The sequence below is a fragment of the Lissotriton helveticus genome, chromosome 1_1 (assembly GCF_964261635.1).
Source record: "Lissotriton helveticus chromosome 1_1, aLisHel1.1, whole genome shotgun sequence".
Classification (NCBI taxonomy): Eukaryota; Metazoa; Chordata; class Amphibia; order Caudata; family Salamandridae; genus Lissotriton; species Lissotriton helveticus.
Genome location: NC_136057.1, coordinates 1,915,934,228 through 1,915,959,463, shown reverse-complemented (window position 1 = coordinate 1,915,959,463; position 25,236 = coordinate 1,915,934,228). Strand labels below are relative to the sequence as shown.

Sequence of the window (25,236 nt, the reverse complement as noted above, 5' to 3'; positions counted from 1 at the left end):
CACGAAGCTGTCGGATCTGCAGCATCGGCGTCGGCGCCAAAGCCTGCATCGGAACCGCGCCACGCTGCGGCTGAAGATTAGTCGACGCACATACCGTCGACACCGAGGGACTCCAACGCCACCGGACACCAGCCGTCGGCTACAACACCCTCCGCCTCCTTCACTAAACAGGTCACCGACTCCCTCAAAAGGATTCGGGAAAAGACTTTGTCGGCGCCGGCTCCCACGCCATCGGCTCCGAAACCGGTTGACACTCCTCAGAAGTCATCAGCCAAGCTTCTTTACACTCTTCCACCAAAGGTGGCACCAAAGGCATTTGCACCTAAAACGGTGCCAAAGACTTCGGCTCCTTCAGCGCTTCAGGCCTCAGAAGACCAATCTGACCATTACATCGATGCCCAAACAGGGAAACTGACCCTTTACAAAAGGAAGATCACTTCCCAACCACTGGAATCCTATGTTATTCCACTGAAAAAAAAAAAAGGACTGCACAGGACATTCCTGTCCTTATTGAGCCTCTTCTACCACCACCAAGGAGGAGTCCATCACCTTCCCCAAACCAATCAGGGGGAGAGGATGATGATAAGACGACCAATACAATTTCCCAGTGGACAATGACCCTGATGTTCAGCAGGACACATATGACGACACTGGGGACCAAGGTGGACAGCAGGTGGTACATGATCCACAAGTTTTTGGGGCACGTACATCTCCAACAGAGGATTCTGCAGCATTTAATGCTTTAATCGAACGGGCAGCAGCGAATCATGATGTGGACATGCATGCTGACCCGGTAGAGGAAGATTTTTTGTTTAACACTTTCTCTGTCTCAGAAAGGACGGCTAAAATTCTTCCTATGCTCAAAGGTGTCCTTAAACATGCCCCAGAGATCTTTAAAGAACCTACCAGGGCACGAGTGGTCAACCCACGTATCGAGAAGAAATACAGGCCAGCTCCTGGAGATCCTGCATATATTCGAGGACAGTTGCCTCTAGACTCGTTGGTGGTCGCCAATGCCCGCAAGAGGGCAAACTCCCAAACTACGGGTGAAGCTCCTCCCCCAGACAAGGAGTCGAAAGTGCTTGAGGCATCCGGCAAGAGGGTGGCTGCGCAGGCTGCCAATGTATGGCGTATAGCGAACACACAGGCACTATTGGCGCGTTACGATAGGGCGCATTACGACACCCTAGAACAGCTCCTTCAACATCTACCTGATGAGTATAAGGAAGCAGCCGAAATGCTCATACAAGAGGGAAAGCTTATATCAAACGCTGCAATAAAGTGTGCACTTGATGTGGCAGACACAGCGGCTAGGGGAATTAACACTAGCGTCATGCTGAGACGACAAGCTTGGCTTCGTATATCTGGATTTAAGCCTGACATCCAAACTACAATCCTCAACCAGCCCGTCAATCCTGACAGACTGTTTGGCCCAGATGTAGACACCACACTTGAAAAGATTAAAAAAGGACAACGAGACTGCTAAGTCCATGGGGGCACTTCAGTCACAACAATTCAGGGGAAACACTTTTCGTCGCTCAGGAGCGCGTGGTGTTACCAGAGGACACTTGGGTCAACAATCACAATTTACAAAGGGTGGTGCACAAACCTCCTACCCCAAGCAGGGTAGAGGGGGATACAGAGGTAATAGTGCCAAGGGCAGAGGCAAAGGGAACAACAACTCCCGTTCCTCTGCCGCAAATAAACAGTGACTCTGTCACTGCCCCCCGACCATCCAACACCTGTCGGGGGGGAGACTCCAGCAGTTCCTGCCAGTCTGGACATCCATCACCACAGACAGGTGGGTGAGAAAACTTATCCAATACGGTTATTGTTTGGAGTTAACATCCACTCCTCCCAACATTCCCCCAAGACACCGTCCTATGTTGGCAGAGCACTTGCACTTATTGCAGCAAGAGGTCTTGGTAATGCTGCAAAAAGGCGCAATAGAGCTCGTACCAATGGAGGAGGAAGGCACACGGGTCTATTCCCTGTACTTCCTCATCCCAAAAAAGGACGGATCCCTCAGACCTATTCTGGATCTACGCCCCCTCAACATGTATATAATGTCAGAACACTTTCACATGCTGACACTGCCAAGGGGACTTCCTAGCAACCTTAGACCTCAAGGATGCTTATTTCCACATCCCACTCCACCCATCCCACAGAAAGTACCTCAGGTTCACCATTCAGAACAGGCACTATCAGTTCAAAGTCCTACCCTTCGGGGTGACTACTGCCCCCAGTGTGTTTACGAAGTGTCTGGCGACAGTAGCGGCGCACCTCAGAAGGCAGAACATACATGTCTACCCGTACCTAGACGACTGGCTTGTTCAAGCAAAGTCGGAACAACAATGCGCCGCGGACATGTCCCACACTATTCAACTCCTTCACAGTCTGGGATTCTCGCTAAACTACCCAAAGTCGCACCTTCAACCAGCCCATATGCGGCAGTATCTAGGTGCGACAATAAACACCCTGACTGCTATGGCTCAGCCGAACCCAGCCAGGATCAACAGCATTCAGTCACTGATCCAAAGGTTCAGACCGCAACACTCCCTACCAGCAAGAGTGTTCATGCAGTTGATAGGCATGATGGCCTCCTGCATTTTCATAGTCCCGCACGCGAGGTTGCACATGCGTCCTCTCCAAGAATGCTTGGCAAATCAGTGGACACAGGCTCGGGGACGACTGACGGACCTAGTGTTGGTGACCGTCGGGCATACAACTCTCTGCATTGGTGGAAACCACACAACCTTTGCAAGGGACGACCGTTCCAAGAGCCTGTGCCACAGATTATCCTGACGACGGACGCATCTCTCCAAGGATGGGGAGCTCATGTGCTCCACTACACTGTGCAGGGACTGTGGTCCACTCAACAACAGAAGTTGCACATCAACTACCTGGAATTGATGGCAATCTTCATGGCGATAAAGTCCTTCAAGGTACATTTGTGCAACAAAGTCGTGTTGATCCGGACGGACAACATGACAGCCATGTACTACATCCAAAAGCAAGGAGGTACTCACTCACCACAGCTGTCTCATCTGGCTCAGAGCATGTGGCAGTGGGCCATTCAGAGGAACATTTTCCTCATGGCAGAACACCTCCCCGGCAAGGACAATCAGATGGCGGATCTGCTCAGCAGGTACAGCCATCAAATGCACGAGTGGGAGATGCATCCATCAGTGCTCCACCCGTACTTCCAGCAGTGGGGTCATCCAGAGATAGACCTGTTTGCCACAAGGGAAAACGCAAAATGCCAAAGCTTTGCCGCCAGGTTCCCTCATCCGCAATCGCAGGGAAATGCGATATGGATGAACTGGTCAGGCAAATTTGCGTACGCTTTTCCCCCAGCGCCTCTCATTCCGCTGGTGGCAAGAAAGCTAAAGCAACACTCGATGACTCTCATCCTAGTTGCTCCAACATGGGCACGCCAACCATGGTACACCACGTTTCTAGAACTTTCCGTGGTACCGTATCAAAGGCTGCATCTCACACCCAGCCTCTTGACGCAGAGCCATGGCGACATTCAGCATCCAGATCCGCAACAGTTCAATCTGGCGATCTGGCTCCTGAGGTCTTAGAATTTGGCTACCTCAACCTGCCTCCTGAATGCATGGACATCATCCGGGAGGCAAGGAAGCCCACGACCAGAGCTTGCTATGCTGCAAAATGGAAGCGGTTTGTCATTTACTGTACAGACAACAATATCAACCCGCTAGATGCATCCATTCCTAACATCATCTGCTATTTGTTACATCTTTACAAATGCAATCTGGCGTACGCTTCCATTCGGATACATTTATCCGCCATAGCGGCTTACCTCCAGAATAGGCAGCACCTCTCTGTTTTCAGGGTGCCTGCCATTAAAGCCTTCCTAGAGGGACTGAAACGAGTCATCCCTCCTAGAACTCCACCAGCTCCTGTGTGGAACCTCAATGTGGTCCTCACTAGGCTGATGGGCCCACCTTTCGAGCCACTGCACTCCTGCGAACTTCAGTTTCTAACGTGGAAAGTGGCTTTTCTCATTGCTATCACGTCGCTCAGACGTGTTAGTGAGCTGCAAGCGCTCACAATCCAAGAGCCATTCATCCAAATACACTCTAACAGGGTAGTGCTCCGCACTAACCCCAAATTCCTTCCAAAGGTGGTGTCAGTTTCATATCAACCAAACTATTGACCTGCCTGCATTTTTCCAAAACCCGCAAACGGTAGCAGAAAGAATGCTTCATACATTAGACGTTCGGAGGGCGCTAATGTACTACATTGACAGAACACAACCCTTTAGGAAGACACAACAACTTTTTGTTGCCTTCTCAGCACAACACACAGGCAACCCCATTTCCAAAGCAGGAATAGCCAGATGGATTGTTAAATGCATTCAAATCTGTTATCAAAAGGCTAAACGCATGAATTTAGCAGCCCACATGCCTCGAACTGAATATGCTACTTACCAGTATGCATCTGTTCTTGGCATGTAGGGCTGCTAACATTCATATCGCCCGCCCTCCTCCCCGGTGCCCGTAGCGGCTGCAGACACTCTCTTGCATTCATCATTAGCATGGACATCCTGTACACTGTTTCACTCCATCTCTGCCACAATGGCTAAAAACAATCTGGGGATGGAGTCGATGCCCATGCGCACTGTAGTCCAGGGGAGGAGCCACCTATCTCGTGATACTTCGAAGACTCTTCCAGGACAACAATGTGCAATCATCCGGACCCAACACTAGGCGGCGATCTATGCACTAGATATGAATGTTAGCAGCCCTACATGCCAAGAACAGATGCATACTGGTAAGTAGCATATTCATTTCCTTTCATGGAATAACATTACCGCTCCAGAAATTGCACTGTCAATTTTCGAAACTTATAAAAAAAATCAGAATTCAAAGTGCTTGCTTGATTCCGTTGATTTTGGTATCTAAATTCATATAAAGTGTTATTTTTATAAATTGGTGTCAGATTTCTTTATACAATGTCTCACTTTCTGCCTTTGTATGTGCAATAAATGCTTAGCTCTACCCTCTGATAAGCTTGCCTGCTCGCCCACACTACTAAGAGCAGTTACGTTCTCATTTGTGCCTCTGTCAGCCAATTGGGTTTTGCCTACTCTCTACACAGTGTACCTAATTTTGGTTCCTTATATAAAGAGCCGGCTTCCTACCAATGGTTTCTTAGCTAATGCCTTTTTTGGCATGTCAAATAAATTACATTTGGAATGTGCTTGGCTGCAGATTCTAGTTTCCAGACATAGACCTACCTTTGCCACTTAGGTAGACTTCATTACATAGAAAAAAGGTTTAGTCCAAGACTGTGTTCACACCAGTGCCATGCATACATTTTAGGTGGCTCATTTCATGTAAGAAGTATCTTATTTAGCCAGTCTTGTTATTTTCATGGATGGCTGAAGCCTTGTGGGTAGACCGTAGCAGGTTTAGAATATTTAATGAGTTTTCCTTTTCAGACCTTGATGCTTTGGACACAAATGACGAACTGACACCCCTGGGCAGGATACTTGCAAAATTACCTATTGAACCACGTCTTGGCAAGATGATGATCATGGGCTGCATCCTTTAGTAAGTATGAACTTATTTGCATCCTTAAGGCATCTTACTGGTGCCAATTCCTACTTGGACCTTCTAAGCCAGAGGTCTTCTAACTTTTGGATGCCGAGACCCCCCTGTCAACATTTACAGGCGTAAGGACCCCCTCCTGACAAAAATTTCTAAACCTCTAGGCAGGGCTACTGGAATTATGAGGCAGGTGAGGACCAAATTATGCGACAGGCTTGACTAAATTGTGTGAGTAGAAAATTTAAATAATGTTCTGTGATGCTGCGTATTTTGGGATAGCATTGCTTTATTATTTTGAAATTTTTTAAACACTGAGGAAATATTTCACCCCATCAGTACCAGTTTATAACCAAAATACAGCAATTAACATCAGAAAGATGTCTAGTCAACCTTTGTGAAGGGCCTTCCACTCTGCAGGAATACGCGCTGCCACATTAGAAACTCACCGGGAGCAGCAAGGGTCCCTTCAAACCCTGGCGGTCTTGTGCAGAGTTAAGCAGGTTACCCATGCCCCTTTCCTCTCACCCCTTCTTTCCATCCCTCTCTTCTCTCCCAACCCCGGATCCCTCTCTCACATTGCAGGCAGATGGTTATTAGCCCCAGGACACCTTTTGGTAACAGTAGCGCACTACAAATGTAAATAATAATAGGCAGAAGCAGGGGATCCACTAGACCCGAACTTCGGGGGGGGTTTAACACTCCCAACCAGGGCTGGCCCAAGCACTGGTCGCACACGGTACAACAGTCTTTCCACCTTCTCCATGAATTCCCTCACTACCATTCACCAACAGTACACCTCCTCTCTCTATAGCATCTGTCTGACAAAATACTCATAGTTTACTCACACTCAGTTCTGTGATGTGAATAGTACATCTTTTTTGTACCAGGTACTTTAACCTTCTGCACTGTGTGGGTGAAAGAGTGCCCATGTGACTGCACGGTAAGCAATGCAACTGTGTGAGAGTAGGGTAAAAGGAGTGATTACAGGGTGAGTGAGGTGACCATATGAATTTGGGTTTGGCTGTAAGTGCAGAGTGGGACGAATTAGTGCATGGTTAGTGATGGCCTTGTTTGAGTGAGTTACAGATTGAGCAGTGAGGGGGGACAGGTGAGTGAAGTGTTACATGAGTGCAGAATGAGAAGTGTGCTCGTGTGACTGCAGGGTGAGGTACAGGGTGAACAATGCAAGCACATTTTTAGTGCAGTGATCACTGTGAGAGCAGGGTGAGCGGGTGAATGTTGTGAGTGCATGGTGATCAGTGTGAGTGCCTGGTAATCAGTGTGAGTGCCTTGTGATCAGTGTGAGTGCCTTGTGATCAGTGTGAGTGCCTTGTGATCAGTGTGAGTGCCTGGTGATCACTGTGAGTGCCTGGTGATCAGTGTGAGTGCCTGGTGATCAGTGTGAGTGCCTGGTGATCAGTGTGAGTGCCTGGTGAGCGGGTGAATGGTGTGAGTGCCTGGTGATCAGTGTGTGCAGGGTGAGCGGGTGAATGGTGTGAGTGCACGGTGATCAGTGTGTGCAGGGTGAGCGGGTGAATGGTGTGAGTGCATGGTGATCAGTGTGTGCAGGGTGAGCGGGTGAATGGTGTGAGTGCACGGTGATCAGTGTGTGCAGGGTGAGCGGGTGAATGGTGTGAGTGCATGGTGATCAGTGTGTGCAGGGTGAATGGTGTGAGTGCACGGTGGTCAGTGTGTGCAGGGTGAGCGGGTGAATGGTGTGAGTGCACGGTGATCAGTGTGTGCAGGGTGAATGGTGTGAGTGCACGGTGATCAGTGTGTGCAGGGTGAATGGTGTGAGTGCACGGTGATCAGTGTGTGCAGGGTGAATGGTGTGAGTGCACGGTGATCAGTGTGTGCAGGGTGAATGGTGTGGGTGCACGGTGATCAGTGTGTGCAGGGTGAATGGTGTGAGTGCACGGTGATCAGTGTGTGCACGGTGATTGGTGTGTGTGCACGGTGATTGGTGTGTGTGCACGGTGATTGGTGTGAGTGCACGGTGATTGGTGTGAGTGCACGGTGATTGGTGTGAGTGCACGGTGATTGGTGTGAGTGCACGGTGATTGGTGTGAGTGCACGGTGATTGGTGTGAGTGCACGGTGATTGGTGTGAGTGCACGGTGATTGGTGTGAGTGCACGGTGATTGGTGTGAGTGCACGGTGATTGGTGTGAGTGCACGGTGATTGGTGTGAGTGCACGGTGATTGGTGTGAGTGCACGGTGATTGGTGTGAGTGCACGGTGATTGGTGTGAGTGCAGGGTGATTGGTGTGAGTGCAGGGTGATTGGTGTGAGTGCAGGGTGATTGGTGCGAGTGCACGGTGAGTGTGAAAGTGAAGGCGAGAATAAGAAGTGAGTTGTCTGAAAGCAGTGTGCATTCCCAGAAACTTGACGTGTAGGGTTTCAGATACAAGTTAAACTATTGCTATAATGGCATTAATCAGGGATTGAGAGTGGAGGAAATAAATAATGTGCTGATCCTGCAACAAACTTCCAGTCTTATGATTACGGTTACCAGCTCATTATTTTGATGGCCCAGAAATAAGCGGTCACCTAAAGCTGTATTTTTAGCACTTATCTGTGAATACTTAGAACATAAAATATAAATAGAAAGCACTTTTAATTGTGTTCTAGGACTGCCTCAGTGATCCATGACTGAAAATTAAAAAGAACAAAGACAGAAAAGTCACATAACTAATTAATACATACTTTTTTATTTATAACTCTATTTCGTGTCAAGAGCAGGCATTTTTCTTTTGGCAACCCAACTTTATATTCCTTTTCATTAAATGCATTCTCACACTACAGCAGTAAGTGTAATAAGGAATAGGCAGTGTGGGGACCCAGGGGGTACTGACCCCAGAAAAAACATTAAGCCTCTGTAACTAGTTTACAAAGGCATGTAAATATGCTAATGGTCTTTAAAGACCTGTGAAAAACTTAGCGCGTGCCCGGAGATGAGACTCCAGACACTGCCCAGCCGAGCCCCCAGGAGCTAGAGTTTCACTGCAGCAGCCAGGGCTGAGACACAGGACGGGGGAAGAGGGGGGCTGAAGCCCTGGAGGCCAGGGCAGAAGTGTGAATGTGAATGCGCGACCCCCTTCACACCACTCCACGGTCCCCCTGGGGGTCATGCCCCACAGTTTGAAGACCCCTGTTCTAAGCCCTTCACATGGTCCTAATGAGTACCAAACTTTCAATTGGAGGCATCTGTTGGGTACCAACTTCAAACCCACCCGTCAGATTAGTCCTGAAAAGAGGTGTTTGGTTTCTGCTTTTCGGGAACTTGCAGGTACTCACATTCTAGGCTGTTTGATGACAAATCACAAGATTGAGTTCCCAGGGTTTGGGATGTGTTAACTGACCCTGATGTTGCGTAAGCAGATTTGGGCACAGTTGAAGCTTCATTTGAGGTTAGGCATTTCCAGGAGCACTGAGAACCCTGGGCTGTTGAGCCCAGATAGGAGCTATTAGGATCGCTTGAATTGGAATCTGATGCATTTTCCTGATGACCGAAGGCATCTCTGTGGGTTTTGGGGAGGGGATGCATGTGAATGGTTTGTCTTGTTCCAGTTATTGTGTGACTGCTCCCTTTTACTATCCAACTAAGTATGGAAACAAATTAATGCGATTGTGCCATAAATTGGGTCACCTTCACAGCACGACATGTGGTGAACTTTCTGGGGGCTATTTTAACCCCAGATAGTAGTGCCTTAAAATGATAATGAACTCCAGTTACCACAAACCTGAACTACTTAGGGTGAGCAAGATGAATAGATATATGAAGGTGTAATTGCGGTCAGATGTTGCCTTATAAGTTCCCCACTTGGAGTAGTGGAATGACATCCTGCAGCATAGACGTTTTGAAACAATTGATGTGTTGTAGTGGTTGAGAGTTCACAGGTCGAGTATAGGCCTCACTGTCTTTTTTTTTTTTTTCTTGGCTACCAGAAAGTATAGGAAATACACCCATTGTTGCTTTCAACTTTGTAAAAGAAGTTTGGTCTTAGAAGAGCTTGTACCCCCTCCAAGAGTTACTGGTACTCCTTAATATGTGGACATGGTAGGATGTTTGGTTGTGTCCTATAAAATTATAAGTGAAAACCATCGGCAACTGTTTTGCGTGGCCACTGGTAAGAGGTTATGTCCTGCAGCTGAGGAAGGTATAACCTCAGACGTCTCCTGACAGGTGTTAGATGGTCCGGTATGGGAAGTGTTTGAGGTCATTGCTTGGAGGCAGCAGTGCCTTGACCATCTGCTCCTCTTGCCTTGGCAAGGCAGCACCGTTCTGTTATCTGATACAGTCTCTATAGACTTTGGTGTCAAGCCTTTCATCTCTGAAAAATAACCAAGGACCCATCCTCTATCCAACTGTTTCAGGTGCACTAAGGTCTTGACCAGTACCTGCCTAACGTTCTTTCTAAGCAGTGCTAGCTATCTGATAAAATCGTAAAGCCCATTTAAGGCAAGCATTATCGGGAGCCTCTTTGCTTGCAGCCTTGATTCTTTAGTCTGCTTTTTTGTTTGTATCACAGGTTCAGGCCACACTGTTTGCTAGTTCTTTTAAACCGGTTTATTAATGTTTGCTTTTTTAATTTTATTTGTATTCATTAATGTCTTCTGCTGTTCGAAGAAATGTGCTCAAGATCAAGAAATGCAAAAACAACAGTTGATGGACAGAATGCAGAACAATGTCATACATTCACCCCAGTACAGAGATCTGGGCCTAAATCCATCGTTTTTTTGCTCACCACCCCACCCCAATTCAGACATGGCCATATGCAAATCAGCCTTGACCCTGTGCCTCATGTTTTTTGCAATTTTCACCCCAAGTGGGCTGGGTATGCTCAGACGTGAGTCCCAGGCTCTCCACACCACTGGAGTCAAGCTATCCAGGCTGATGAAGGCTGATAGCCAGAAACCGGTCCTTGGATGCTTGATTCCGGTCTGGGAAAGACATGGCTTGGTAGTTCGGACTGGACTGTTCCCATGAGGCACAGGGTCAGAGCTGATTTGCATATAGCCAGTGTCTAACCCAGGGCGGTGTGGAGTGCAAAAAAACGATGGATTTAGGCCCAGATCCTTGTACTGGGGTGAATGTATGACATTGTTCTACATTCTGTCCATCAACTGTGTTTTTTGCAAGATCAAGAAATGTCTTCATAGATGTAGATGTTTGGAGCTTAGATAAAAGTTCATTTGAAAGATAAAACAACAATTAAGTCACCATTTCTGCCATCATAAGTGATATAGTTACTGGAACATGGTGGATGTTGTCACAGAAGAGACAGGCGTACCTCGGCTTATGTAAAGTACAAGTAGTACATTGCCTACAGAGGGGTATCAATCTTGTATTATTCAAGCAGTCGAAAATATCACTTTAAGTTCAATATTCCATTTTGGAAATATTGATATACTTGCTGGTGGCCTATGTTTGTCAGACCTTCAAGGTAGCTCCTCCCTGATACCCCCTGTGGCATACTGTTGTCTAATGATGGTTGGGTCCAGAGTTGAAGCATTGTCTCTGAGCTTGGTTTTATGGCAGGGAATGCTAAACGAGGTATCAAGAGAAGGCCAAAGTAAATTCCATAGTATGCTTTGTGGGTGACTGGATTAAAAAAAAGCAATTTGAAAGTAGTTTATTTATTTTTATTTTATTTTAATTTTAAAAGTTTTATATAGCGCTAGCTAGACACGGAGGTATCAGAGTGCTTTACATGAGCATCAGATCATAGTAACAGGTTACATCGTTACAAAGGTGACACAGTTCTTCGAGCATGCCAACATAGTTACTTGTAAGGTAGGGATAAACAATAAGCACAAATACGAAAGGGGAACAGCAGGCAAGGTGAGAGATTCAGGGGATGGGGCGTTGGAGCAGGAGAAGTAGACAGATAATGGAGGCGGGAAAGAGGAGGGGAGAGTGAGAGACACTGCATGGCAAGAGGAGGGGAAGGGTGACGGGGACACAAACCGGTAGACAAGTCAAGGCAACGTCCAAAGTCCAGTAAGCTGTGATCCCAGGGGAAGTGGTATCACTTCCCTATCTTTGTTGCAAGAGGCTCCCTTTACGCAGTGGACTCTCTCAGAGGGGTCTCTGAGACTCCAAGGCCCACACACTGGATCCTTCCCCAAAAAGGGGAGAGGGAGTGCTTTGGCAAGGGGTGCCATACCATACCTCAAGTGTGAGTGGCTCCCTTGGCGCAGTGGACTCACTCGGAGGGTTCACTGAGACTCCAGAGTATAAATATTGGATCTTTCCCCAACAAAGGGAGGAGGAGTGCTTAGTCAAATGGCACAAAGGACAGGGGGTAGGCAGAGTAGCAGGCAAGGGGGGAGATTCAGGGGAGAGGGGATAGGAGCTAGGGAAGAGACAATAAGGAGAGACGAAAAGAAGTCTGCGTAAAGACCGACTGGGTAGGTGACGACCAAGGAGGGAATCTACGGCCCATCTCCCCTATAGCTAAACCAAGTAGCTCCATCGGGCATCAGTCTCAATACATTGAGAGAGGAGGGAAGGAGAGACATAAATAGAGGGAGGATGCGGTAGGAGACGACAGGAGAGACGAAAGGAAGTGCAACAATGTGGTTCAACAATATACCAGAAAAAGATCAACTAGTAAACATTATATCAAACAATCAGCAATACATTAGGGGAGGAGAGAAAGGAGAGAGAGAGAGTAGTGGGCGGTAGGGGAGGAGGGAAAGTGAGGATAAGGGAAGAGACCACCGTAGAGACGAAAGGAAGTCTGTCTAAAGACCGACTGGCTAGCTGACGACCAAGGAGGGAATCCACGGCTCATCTCCCCTATAGCTAAACCAGGTAGCTCCATCGGGCATCAGACAAAATAGTTTGATCTCAATACTTTGAGAGAGTACGGAAGGAGACATAAATAGAGGGAGGGTGTGGGAGTAGATGACAGGAGAGACGAAAGGACGCGCAGCAATGTGGTTCAACAATATATCAGAAAAAGAATAACAAGTAAACATTATATCACAGTCGGCAATACATTAGGGGAGGAGAGAAAGGAGAGATAAAGTAGTGGGGGTAGGGGAGGAGAGAGAGTGAGGATAAGGGAAGAGACAACCGTAGAGATGAAAGGAAGTCTGTCTAAAGACCGACTGGGTCGGTGATGACCAAGGAGGGAATCCACGGTCCATCTCCCCTATAGGTAAACCAGGTAGCTCCATCGGGCATCAGACAAAATAGGTTAGTCTCAAGTGGCGAGGGAAGAGGTTCACAGAAAAAAAGGGTGGGACCAAGGGCATGTGATGGCAGAGGACAGAAACTGGAGAGAGTAGGAGCGGAGAGGGGGGAGGGTTGGGGGAAGGTAAGGTCAGGAGAGACGCGGGAGCGTTAGTCCGAAGTCCGGCTGGGTAGATGATAGTCAAAGGAGGGAGCCCAGAGTCAATCTCCCCCATAGCAAGTGAGGTAGCTCCACCGGGCATCATACAAAAGTATGCAGGTGGCCCCACCATTCGTATGCCCCAGGTCCAGCAGTAGAGCTCCTTTAATAGAGTAGAGTTCTTCTAAAGTTAATGTTGCTGTAACATTAAAACCTGATCTTGTGGTTCTTTCAATCTTGCTAGTGTTGGTGATGCGGTGTGTACCATCTCTGCTGCAACATGCTTTCCAGAGCCTTTTGTCAGCGATGGCAGGCGACTCGGCTATGTCCACAGGAATTTTTCAGGGAACAGATTCTCCGACCACGTGGCCCTGCTTTCGGTCTTCCAAGCTTGGGATGATGCAAGGTATAGAAAACTGAACAGGCCAATGGAGCCTTGAAAACATTTACTATTATAGGGTTTAGAACCAACTTTTCCACAGACCAACAATGCTTTCAATGTAATTTCTACAGAATGGGCGGTGAAGATGCAGAAATAAGATTCTGTGAGCACAAACGACTCAACATGTCAACACTTCGGATGACTTGGGAAGCTAAAGTACAACTGAAAGATATTCTGGTTAATGCAGGCTTTCCAGAAGGTGAGGACTCATCTGAAGTAGATAATGTGTTTTTGTGACAGTGAGCAGCAGTTTAAGTAAACGAAGTGTGTACGACCAAAGGAATCCACTTTTTGTAGGCCTTATTTGAAGTACTTCTTGAAGGTAAATTGTTGAATGCAGAGGGATCCTGCCAAATATATGCTGCTCCCATTTGTGGTTCTGAATCCTGATGATTACATTATGTGGGTCTTTCTCTTACTGAACAGTTGGTCTGTACTATTTGTCATATCAAAGAATGGTTTCATTGCGTCTATTATTTTTCTAGAGTGCTTGATGACACAAGTTTTCAACAACACTGGACCCGACAACAAGCTGGATGTGGTTATATCTCTGCTGGCCTTTGGTGTCTACCCAAATGTGTGTTACCACAAGGAAAAAAGAAAAATTCTTACAACAGAGGGGAGAAATGCTTTGATTCACAAGTCTTCTGTTAATTGTCCGTTTACCAGCCAGGAACCAAAGTATCCATCTCCTTTCTTTGTTTTTGGAGAGAAGGTGAGTATCAGATACTGACATTAATGGTTGTACTCGAAGTTCATTTTCTGTCTTCAGTTTCCGCCTGTCACTTCACTTTTTCTCTACGTTCCCGAAGTGCATATTGTGGTGTATACGTATCTGGGTAACCAGACTAAAAACAGCCCCATACTAATGCAGGACAATAAAAGTCCTGTAACTCTCTATGGGAACATACGCTGCAGCAGGTGCAGGAAGGGAACGACAAACAAAAATTGTCAGAAGACAAAAGTGGACTATTGAGTTCGGGAGGTTAAGAAAAACAAAAACAAACATTTGCAATGCAATCGGTCTCGCCTTTGGGACCTTATGTATTTAGCTATGCAGCACATTAGCCTGGGTGCTGAAACATCTATTGTTCTTTAACATGGAGGGAAAGTAAGCACCAAACTGCATGACACACCAAGTATGGGAACACATGGAGAGAAATATTGCCTTTCAGAGGGAAATGGTATAGTCTTAAGCTGTGTGGAGGGCAGGGATCAATGGCGGACTCCGATGGCCGCACCTCTTTGCGGTGTTCCCGTCAAATATAGTTATTAGAGTGGTCACAATTGGTGTGCACAAACTGCTCCTGCACCCGCCGTTGTGAGATGCAAACTGCCAGGCAGATAAACAAGAATCCGAAAACAATGGAGCGGTGCACTACCCTGGTCTTCTGTTTTAGTAACCACAAATAGTACATTTCCCTTAGTGAAGCAATGTTCTTTATTCAGACAATCCCCAAAAAATGTTGTGCATAGTCTCAGCCAACGTGTTTCGTTCAACAGAATGAACTTCGTCAGGGATTCCACTTACATCCAGAGGCGGTGCGAGGAAGGAGTACGGGGACCTCACGGCTCCAGAACCCAGGATTGGGCCCTTATCAAGGAGGCACTCCCTGGCCTCGGACCCACCCCACAACACGTGACTGCTACTTAAGCGACATTTGGATACTTTTTACTCAGGAGACCCCATCCACACGGAACTTGTTGGAGTCTGTCTTCATCATCACGCCCTGACTAAGTTCATTCTGTTGAACGAAACGCATTGGCTGAGACTCTATGCACAAACATTTTTGGGGATTATCTGAATAAAGAACATTACTTCACTAAGGGAAATTGACTATTTGTTGTTACTAAAACAGAAGACCAGGGTAGTGCACCTCTCCGTTGTTTTCTGATTATAGTCTTAAGCTCGGTTTTTAATATAAATTCAGGGCCTTTGGTGGTCGTATCACTGAAAATACAAGATTTTAAAAATATTATTGTCTACGGGTGCTCATGGAAGTCATTTTCTATAGACTGGAATGTAGAGAATGCTAACTTGATTCTGGTATTTTATTGACCTCTACTGGTCCTTTTCTATCAAAGTTAAATAGAGGCAGTTGAACAGAAAAAAAGTCCCCAAGTGGAAGCAGGCAAGTCCAAGGGCTGATCTCCAGAGCCCACAAAGTACATACGCATATAAGTATATATTAAAGTATTTACAAGAGGTCTCGAATGCTCGACCTAAAAAGGCAGGAAGTATTGCCATTATCTTTTTTACTTACTTAATTCCTGCCAGTCTTCAGTATCCCTCACCCATCACATTCGACTGCATTCCAGAAGAGCATATCAAGAAGTATAAAGGGGTTAGCTGACTCTAAACCAGCACCATACCAAAGCTGGAGCTACACCACCTGCTTCTCATTGTGAGATCCTGCACTGTAGAAGTTGCCAAAAAAAACTACAGAAGGAAAAAAGTGAGGGTTTGAAGTGCATGATCCTGTTTTGCAGCGTGAAACTTTCTGGATTCACTATGTTGTGCATTATTCCGCGGTCTAGTGGTTGGGTCCGGAATCGTAGTCTTTTCTTTCTTTTTTTTTGTTCTTTTTTTTTTTTGTAGCCCAGGTGGGTGTCTACGTCCCACCTTCTGATGTACTTCCTGTGACATCGGCACATTTCCTGCGGAAGCCACCACCTTTGAGCGCCATCTTTGGATTCTTTTTTCCACCGTTGGGTCTGGATCGTCACCGAGAGGCTCCAGAGTTTTTGGAGGAAAGAAGACGAAAAAGACAAATTTTACACGGAAAAGATTGGAGAAGACAACAAGGAACTAGATCACCAAGCCGGGACGACGAAGAAGGAGGAGAACTTCAAGAACTTCGACGTTCAACGGAGAATGCGCACACAGGGCGGCCCCTGAGCGCAGGAATGGACAAGACACCTTTTAAATTTTGCAGTAACTGCCACTACAAATAGGCGCAGAAGGACCAGCACCTGGTTTGCATCCTCTGCCTACCGGTCGACCACGGGAGCAAGGACTGCAACGCCTTCTCCGTCTTAACCCCGAAGACCCTCCAGGTTAGAGAGAAACGGAGAAGATACTAAACATCATACAGTTTGGTTACTGCATAGAATTGGAAAAGAAACCACCAAACAGAAAACCAAGGAGGAAGGCGCACTCAGCAAAAGATGTAGCGCTGATCCTAGACTAGACACAAGAACTCCTCCAAAAGGAGGCAATCAAACCAGTTCCATTCAGAGAAAGAAACAAGTGAGTGTACTCAAACTATTTCCTAGTACCAAAAGTGGACGAAACGCTAAGACCCATCCTGGGTCTAAGGTTCCTAAACCGATACATAAAGACACAGAAATTCAAATGACATCCCTACAAGAGGTCATTTCTCAGATAAGGGATGGAGACTTCATGTCCACCATAGACCTCAAAGATGCCTACCTACTCATTCCCATGAACAGACCGCACAAACATCTACTAAGATTTACCATCAACAAAGAACACTACCAGTTCACAACCCTAGCCTTCGAACTAAAACCCGCACCAAGGGTCTTCACCAAATGTCTCGCTGCCATGGCAGCGCACCTGCGGAGGGAAGGGATTCATGTATACCCTTACCTCGACGACTGGCTAATAAAAGCAAGTTCCCACAGGACATGCAAGCAACGCGCACAGCGGGTCACAGAAACACTGACAGACCTGGGATTCTCCATACACTGGGGGAAATCCTCAATGGAACCAGAGAAAGTGAACATCTTCCTAGGGGCACAGATCTAGACCATACAGAGCAAGGTGTTCCCAGCGACAAGAGAACACTTGCCCTCCTGAAGGAGACACGCCACTACCAGAGGGGGCGAGCTCTGACAGTGAGGACAGCGAGCAAGATCATGGGGATGATGGCGTCCTGCATACACCTAGTCCCCAATGTACATACCACAGGAGACCATTACAGGAATGGCTGCAACAACAATGGTCACAAGCTACAGGAAGTTGGGAAGATCTAATGGTTGTAACGCACGCAGTGCAGGAGGAGATAACGTGGAACAAGAAGAACTTAACAGTGGGAAAACCTTTAACACCACCAACCCCAACAGTGACCATCACCACAGACGCATCCCAGAAGAGATGGGGAGAACACATGAACAAGCTCAAGGTGAGCGGCCTGTGGACTCCAGCAGATGCGATCAGACACATCAACTACCTGGAACTAAGGACCGTGCTCCTCGCCCTGAAGGCCTTCCATAAACAACTGTACAACCAGAGTGTGTTGATACAAACAGACAACACAACAACGATGTTCTACATCAACAAACAGGGAGGAACACAATCAGTCGCACTATCCAACCTAGCGCAGGAAATATGGAGATGGGACATCCCACTCAAAATAGACCTACTAGCCATACACCTACCAGGAAAGGACAATGTGGAAGCAGACAGGCAAGGTGGGGGACACAAACAATAGACCTATTTGCAACACACCAGAAGGCAAAATGCAGACACTTCGCATCCAGACAACCAGAGGAACAATCCCAGGGGAATGCCCTATGGATAAGCTGGTATGAAACATTTGCCTACGCTTTCCCCCCCCCGATACCACTGATACACAGGGTATGTATGTATGTATGTATTGGTATACTTTTATAGCGCGGATCTGTCACCCAACGGGTATCCTGGCGCTTTGACTATAAGAAACCTGCTTCACAACGTGCTGATCAAAGAAACTAATGTAACCCAGCCTTGGGAAAGAGATGGGTTTTTAAGTTTTTCTTAAAAGAATTGAGATCATTTGTGCTTCTCAATCCCAATGGAAGAGCATTCCATAGCCTAGCTGCCGTAAAGCTGAAAGATCGGCCACCCAATCGTGATCTCAGTACTTTAGGCACCACAGCCAGGTAGGCAGAAGCCGAGCGAAGGGATCTGGTCGGAGTATACCAATGGAACATGTTCTGTAGTGGAATTGGGCCTTGTCCGTGAAGGGCCCTAAATACAATACATAATGATTTAAAATCAATCCGCTGAAGGACCGGTAACCAGTGGAGGTCCCTTAGTGCCTGGGATGAGGAGTCGAAACGGCGACGGTCTAGCGCTAATTTGGCTGCAAGATTTTGCACCCGTTGCAGTTTTCCTGTCAAGGTAGCTGGTGCTCCGAGGAAAAGGGCATTACAGTAGTCCAAACGACTTACAATAATGCTTCTCACCAAGTACTCAGCAAGTGCAGAACCAGCAACATGACACTGATCCTGGTGGCACCACAGTGGGCCAGGAAGACCTGGTACTCTCAGATAATGGAAATGGCATAGGTACCACCCCACAAATTCGGGAAAAGAAAAGTCTTACTCTCCATGCAAAACGGAGAGGTACTACACCCAAAGCCAGAGAGCCGCAGCCTAGCTGTATGCTCCTGAAGACAGTTTGCACACCTAAGACTACCGGAGAGCACGCTGCCGGTGCTACGGGAGGCAAGGAGACCTAGCACACGAAGGTGCTAAGTGGCGAAATGGAAAAGGTTCACACAATGGTGCAGCAAGGAAAAGCTACACAAGAAGATGACAAGGGAATCAACGGTGCTAAAATATCTAACACATCTGCTGAAAGCAAAACTAAGTTCCTCCTCGCTAGGAGTACACCTAGCAGCGATAGTAGCCTACACAAGAGGAGAGACAGGAAAGAGCTTCTTTAGATCACAAGTAGTTAAGAGATTCCTGGAAGGGGCAAAAAGGATTGGACCACCTAAGAGGATGCCGCCACCGGCATGGAACCTTAATTTGGTCCTAACAGAGCTTATGAAAGCGCCCTTTGAACCCATTCATAAGGCCTCACTACAAATGCTCACAATGAAGACAGCCTTTCTGGTGGCAATCACCTCGCTGCGCGGGGTAAGCGAGCTGCAAGCGCTGACGCTACAAGAACACTACATCCAAATACACAATGACAGGGTGGTAATGAGAACGGACTCTCACTTTATGCCAAAGGTGGTGTCAAGGTTTCATATGAACCAAACAATACAGATACCAAGCTTCTTTCAGAAACAGTCAACAAGCGCAGAGAGGGCACTGCACACTCTGGACGCTAGAAGGGCAGTAATGCATTACATGGAAAGAACGAAAGAACACAGGAAGACAAAGCTGTTCTTTGTGTTCTTCGCAACCAGTTTCCTGGGTAGACCAGTAACAAAAGGCACCATTGCACGATGGATCGCACAAACTATACAATTCTGCCACAGGCAGGGCAAGAACTAACAGGGGGGGGGGGGGGCACAAGCCGACTCTACAAGAAAGAAGGGAGCAACAATAGCTTTCCTGGCTAACACACCCATTCAAGACATATGCCTGTCGGCAACATGGGCTTCAATGCACACGTTCACTAAGCACTACTGCATGGATATACAAATGAACAAAGAAACACAAGTAGGACAGAAAGTGCTTCAACATATATTCAACAACCAACGCTCATCTTCCTCCCAGCCGCCACAAACATAACAAACCACTACAAAGTCTATGCACAGCATAGTGAATCCAGAAAGATTCACACTGCAAAACAAATAGTTTCTTACCTGTCGGTGTAGTTTTGCAGCTTGAAGATCTTTCTGGATTCACTAGCGAACCCACCCACCTCCACCAGAAAGATGAGGCAGGAGAAGAAGGTGGAAATACAAGGAATAAAATACAAACACACTTTAAAGAGACCAAGTGATAAATAATTTACTTTGAGGAAGAACTTGTAAACATTGCCAAGGATTCATGAACAGAACACAAAAACAAGAAAAAAGAATCCGAAGTTGGGAGCTTCCGCAGGAAGCGTGCCGGCGTCACAGGAAGTACACCAGAAGGTGGGACGTAGACGCCCACCTGGGCTACAAAAAAAGAAAAGACTACGTTTCTGGACCCAACCACTAGACCGCGGAATAATGCACAGCATAGTGAATCCAGAAAGATGTTCAAGCTGCAAAACGACACAGATAGGTATGAAACTATTCGTTTCTTCGGTTGCAGAAATTGAACTGTACTTGTAGACTCATACCCATCACTATCATTCCCTCAGCAACATGCCCTTTGGTCTTCGGCATCCGAAACGTGAACCATTCTGTTTTACCACTATTATTAAACATCACCACCACCAGGAGCAAACCTCGAACAATGGGGGTCATAACGTGCACCAGGGACCACTTACAATCTTGTATACAATTTAGGTATCTTTGCATCACTGGCAAAGCTCTCCATATTCATGTAATAATCTTGCATGCAAGCTAATTGTCCTTGGAATCACTTTAGCAACAAGGGCTATTTCAGCCTTGATGCTAGGAATGTTATGAGCCAGCAAGGCGACATTGAGGGTTGATTGATCTTTAAGGGAGCTGTCAGTGCCTCTAGGACATATCTCTAACAGGAAGAAAAAAAACTTTCCTAAGAAATACTACTTCCTCTTTCCATCTGTAACGCACCTAAAGTCTTACTTATTTTTAATACTGTTCGTTCTTTCCCTTCAGGACCACCACTGATGCAGTCTGTGCGCTGGTGTGTGTCCCACAGTGAAACCTCTTTTGGCAGCTTTCCTTCCCTAATTTTCTGCTTTATACGTTTTCCTTATTTTCTTTTTTTTCTACTGCACTTCCCATGGCGTCTTATGTGATCCAAACAGGGTGAAAGGCTGTTGTGTAGAAGGCTGCGAAATTAGACAAAATACTGGTTTTTCCTGACGTAAACCCCCAGATTTCATATGCCCCTCCCCTCTCACTGGCCAACTTGCTGAACTGACTTTTCTCACAAACAAATCCAGCCATTTATCTGCTTCCTAACCATGTATACCTTGTATTCTATATAAATGAACCTTTCTCTTCCAACGCCTTACAGCTTAGTCCATTTTGCACACATCATAAACTAATTCATATCTGGGCATACAGCAAGTTAAATACAAAATTAGAATGGGGAAATAAAGTTGACGCATTAATTGGTTCTTACTGTAAGCCAGGTGGTCTGGTAGTGTTGTGCTCCGAAGGTAAGCTTATGCCACTGTTTTATAGCAACAGAGAAATGGTGTCCGTCTCCTTTAAATCTTTGTGGGGTAGGGGAAATGGTAGTGGTGTCTGGTGCAAGTTTAACTGGATTGCTAGAGAGGTATGGGGGTGTGAGATGGGCTAAATATTACTACATGAGGCTGAGGTTTTTTGACCTCATCCTGTGTGACAAATTAACTAATGGATGCTCTTTGGGATAGAGATTGGACCTTTTCATACTGGTAATCTGCCTTCAAAGAGGCAACTTTACCGAAAGTGCACTTAGGTGGGTCCAGCAGGCATGTGCATCCACATTTTGCGGCTCCTTCTGTGACGCTGATCGCGATGGTGTGATTCCAGGGATTTATGCTCTTATTTGCATGTGGGTCTGCCTCATGAAAATGAGTGAAGACTTTGCTCCAATGCCTTATTACAGATATGGACAGAGAAACATAGATCATCAGGAGTTGAAATTGTGTTAGTTGGAGGTGGCGCTCCACCTGTGTCCGTGCTCCCAACTCTCAGTGGTTCCCCTTGGAATAGAGGGGTGCGGGGCCTCTGGGACACCCAGCTATTTTTCTGCTGGCAGGTGCTAACAGTCACTGCACCTGCCTGCAGGTGGTTCTCGTCCCTGCTTTCAAACTCCAGCCAGATTACTGCCCTCACAATGAAACGCGGACTGGTGGCTTCAAACAGCCGGTCTGCCTTTCACTAATGCACTATTCTCCATGCAGGCAAGAGTTTGTGCATATGTAGTATTGTCCTAATTTTGTTTTGAACACCATAAATGTTGTTTGTTTAGTACTTCCAGTGGGCAGACAATTATGGCATTGGCATAATCAAGTAATTATTGCACAACACAACTACCTTTCCTCCATCTTTCTACCACTGAATGAATGCAAGGATCAGTAAGCTTAAGTATCTGCACGCACTTTCTGCTCAATCCATGTCACCCTGTAGGAACCTTTGATTCTGTACTACATTTAAAAGTGCCAACATCACTCACATGGTCTACAGCCCTCTGGAGGTTCTTATGCATAAATGGCTTTATATTAAGAAATTTTCTTTCCATTGCAAAGTGCATATGACAAAGCTGGAGCAGCTATTCCAGTATTGACCTACGGTATTAACAGTGGCTGAAATTTAAGCCATATTGGGTGAGGTACACTAGGGCGAGATGTTGCAGTGCTTGTTGTAATGCAGTTGGAAAATGATTATTACCACCACCTTGTAAACCATGACATGCTTTCTTATCCCCTGTAGATACGGACAAGGGCAATTTCTGCCAAAAGCATGACCATGGTGAGCCCACTCCAGCTGCTTCTGTTCGCCTCCAAGAAAGTAATGTCTGATGGGGAAATGGTGGTACTGGATGACTGGTAAGATTTAGTAATGTGCGTAGAATATCTGACTTGCCTCTCAATTAAGAAGGACGCATTTGTGATGAATGGCAATGTTAGAAAAGGCTGGTGTGAAAAGTAAATAGCTGGATAGACTCCTAAGCAATCTTATTTTCCAGCTCTTTGATTCAGCAAGCAGTAGTTAAAATGTGATGGTGCTCCTTTCCCTCTGCTTCTTACTTTCCCCTGAAACTACACCAGGGAGTCTGTGAACTGTATCAACTTTTAGAAATAGTTTTCACTTCTCATTCCTTCATATAACGTGGCTGATGTGTTCTTTTTGTCCTGCTTTAGGATAAAGCTGCTCATACCTCACGATGCTGCAGCCTACATCACAGCACTGCGTGCAACCATGGAGGCCCTTGTTGTCGAAGTTACTAAAGATCCAGAGATTCTTTCTCAACTGGACCCGGGGAATGAGCAAATGCTGAACATAATCCGCCTGGTCTCCAGGCCCTCCACAGCTGGCATTAACCTTATGATGGGCAATGCAAGGTGAGCTGGTCCTGGGCATTTACTCTCCCTAGAACTAATAATCCCAATATTTTACAAGTGACTCCACCTATTTGTGTACCAATCAGGGACTTCAACAACATAATACATTGTGTTTATGCAGCTGTTTATGAATAGGCATATACCAGTTCTCCTAGTATACATTTTACTCTTTACTTAGTATTCCTGGCTTCTTAGGCCCGGTTAGTGATGGAAGTGTCATCCTGTTTTATTTTTACCACCTCCTGATGTGGTCACTCAGAGCAGATATTAGCCTGGCCGTTATGATTGACCACTTGGAGATTTATTCAAGAGAAGACTTACTGTAGGACACTGGCTCTGAATATGGTATACTGCTAGTCGGCTACACCTTAAACAGAGTCCCGAGATTCCCCCAGAAGTATGCGGGGCTCAATGTAAACCTAAAGTGCTCTATTAGTGGTAGTGTGGGCAAGAAGCCTTTGGCCTAACACTGAGGAAGATGAGACATTTATTGCACACCATTGACCAATAAGAGACACACGACTCAAAAAGGTGATCCATACCAATTTTATGAAAATAAGCTTTGAGTTTTATTTCAAGACCAAGATCTTTGCAATAAGGTAAGCACTTTTAAACGTCGACACTTAGTGCAATTTTCAAAGAGTTAAATGTTATCCTATGGAGGAAAACAGTAATGTGGTTATACAGGTGAGTACATAACTTACAGTTCCGGTCTTCGGTACCAAAGGTCCGCAAGGAGGAGAAGAGTCAGGTGAGTACCAAAACTGCACCACCAGCATTACAGGGGCGGCCGGGTGCAGAGGTCCAGATCTGAGTTCGGCCCAATGCATTTCAATGAAGACTGGTGGTGCTCAAATCCCCACTGCTTGCAGGTAGGTAAATCAGTTGCAGGGGCCAAGCTCTGGGGGGTTAGAGCAACCACTGGGTCCACAAAGAAGCACCAAACATACACCACTAGTGGCAGCAGGGTGCAAATACAGTGTCGGGCACTTTAAACTTTTCAATAGAGAACTTGCTTCAGACAAACAGGCTGCAGGCGTCGCACTGGAGGCTGCAGGAGTGAGACCAGCGACAGCAGAAGTTGAGGTGTAGGGTGTTCAGCTCACCAAAAGGCCCAGGGGCTTTGGATGCAGCGGTGTCCTTAGACGTCAGATTCTTCTGACTGGAGCTGGTCGCGGTCAGGGGGAGGCTCTGGATTAGTGTTGCACCCATCACCGTGGAGTCAAGGAGGGGTCAGAAAACGCTGGACTTCAGGTCAGGATCGCTGGGGAACCTGTTCTGGGTTGGTGGTCCACCTGGACATGGGATGTAGGCGTCGGGTGCAGAGTGGGCAGGACTGGCAGTTCCGAAGGGCACCAGAGTCCTTGTGTAGATTTCTTAGGAACCGATCTGCTGTCCTTAGAAGTCTCTGGTCTTTGTTGAAGAGCAGGCAGTCTTCCTCGGTTTATGGAAGTCACTGGCTGCAGGTCAGGCGTCCACTTCTTTTGCAGGGTCTTGGAAGCTGGAGACAGGCCAGTAGAGCTGGGGCCAAGTCAATAGTAGTCTTCAGCCTTTGCTGCACGGCATCGTCTTTGTCCTTCTTAGGTCGTCAGGAACTAGTTTCCAGGTCTAGGGGAGCTACCTAAATAAAACATTTAGGGGTGTTTTAGGGGAGTAGCAGGTAGGGCCAATGGGCACCTTACCTGAGGAGACTAGTCCCACTATTATGTCACCCTCCTGTGGGAGGGGATATAGACCTAGCCCTGATTAAAGGGGTCTCTCTATCTTCAAGATGACGGGGACTCTCCCACCTTTAGGCGTGGAGTTGGCAGAGCTGGTCACACCTAGTTTTCTATGTTTTCCTCCTGGTTTTCCCGCCCAAAGTGGGGGTGTAAACCGAGGACTGGCATCTGCTGCTAGCTGCAGGGGCTGGGGGGGGGGGGTTGTAACATTACAAAGGTGGCAGGCCTTTGAAGCTTCCCCTTTGAGCACTGGGTCCATCCTGGGGTAGGAGA

At 46.7% G+C, this 25,236-nt stretch overlaps 1 protein-coding gene across 2 annotated transcripts in view; it reads left to right on the top strand.

The window, feature by feature from the left end:
• Positions 1–25,236, top strand: part of DHX9 (DExH-box helicase 9) — a 282,357-nt gene that overhangs the window by 245,122 nt on the left and 11,999 nt on the right. For both annotated transcript variants that reach the window (XM_078643268.1, XM_078643278.1), the window contains exons 22-27: positions 5,471–5,582; positions 13,165–13,326; positions 13,434–13,561; positions 13,848–14,077; positions 22,611–22,726; positions 23,042–23,242. In XM_078643268.1, the coding sequence (XP_078499394.1) occupies positions 5,471–5,582; positions 13,165–13,326; positions 13,434–13,561; positions 13,848–14,077; positions 22,611–22,726; positions 23,042–23,242 (949 nt within the window). The remainder of the gene's footprint in view (positions 1–5,470; positions 5,583–13,164; positions 13,327–13,433; positions 13,562–13,847; positions 14,078–22,610; positions 22,727–23,041; positions 23,243–25,236) is intronic.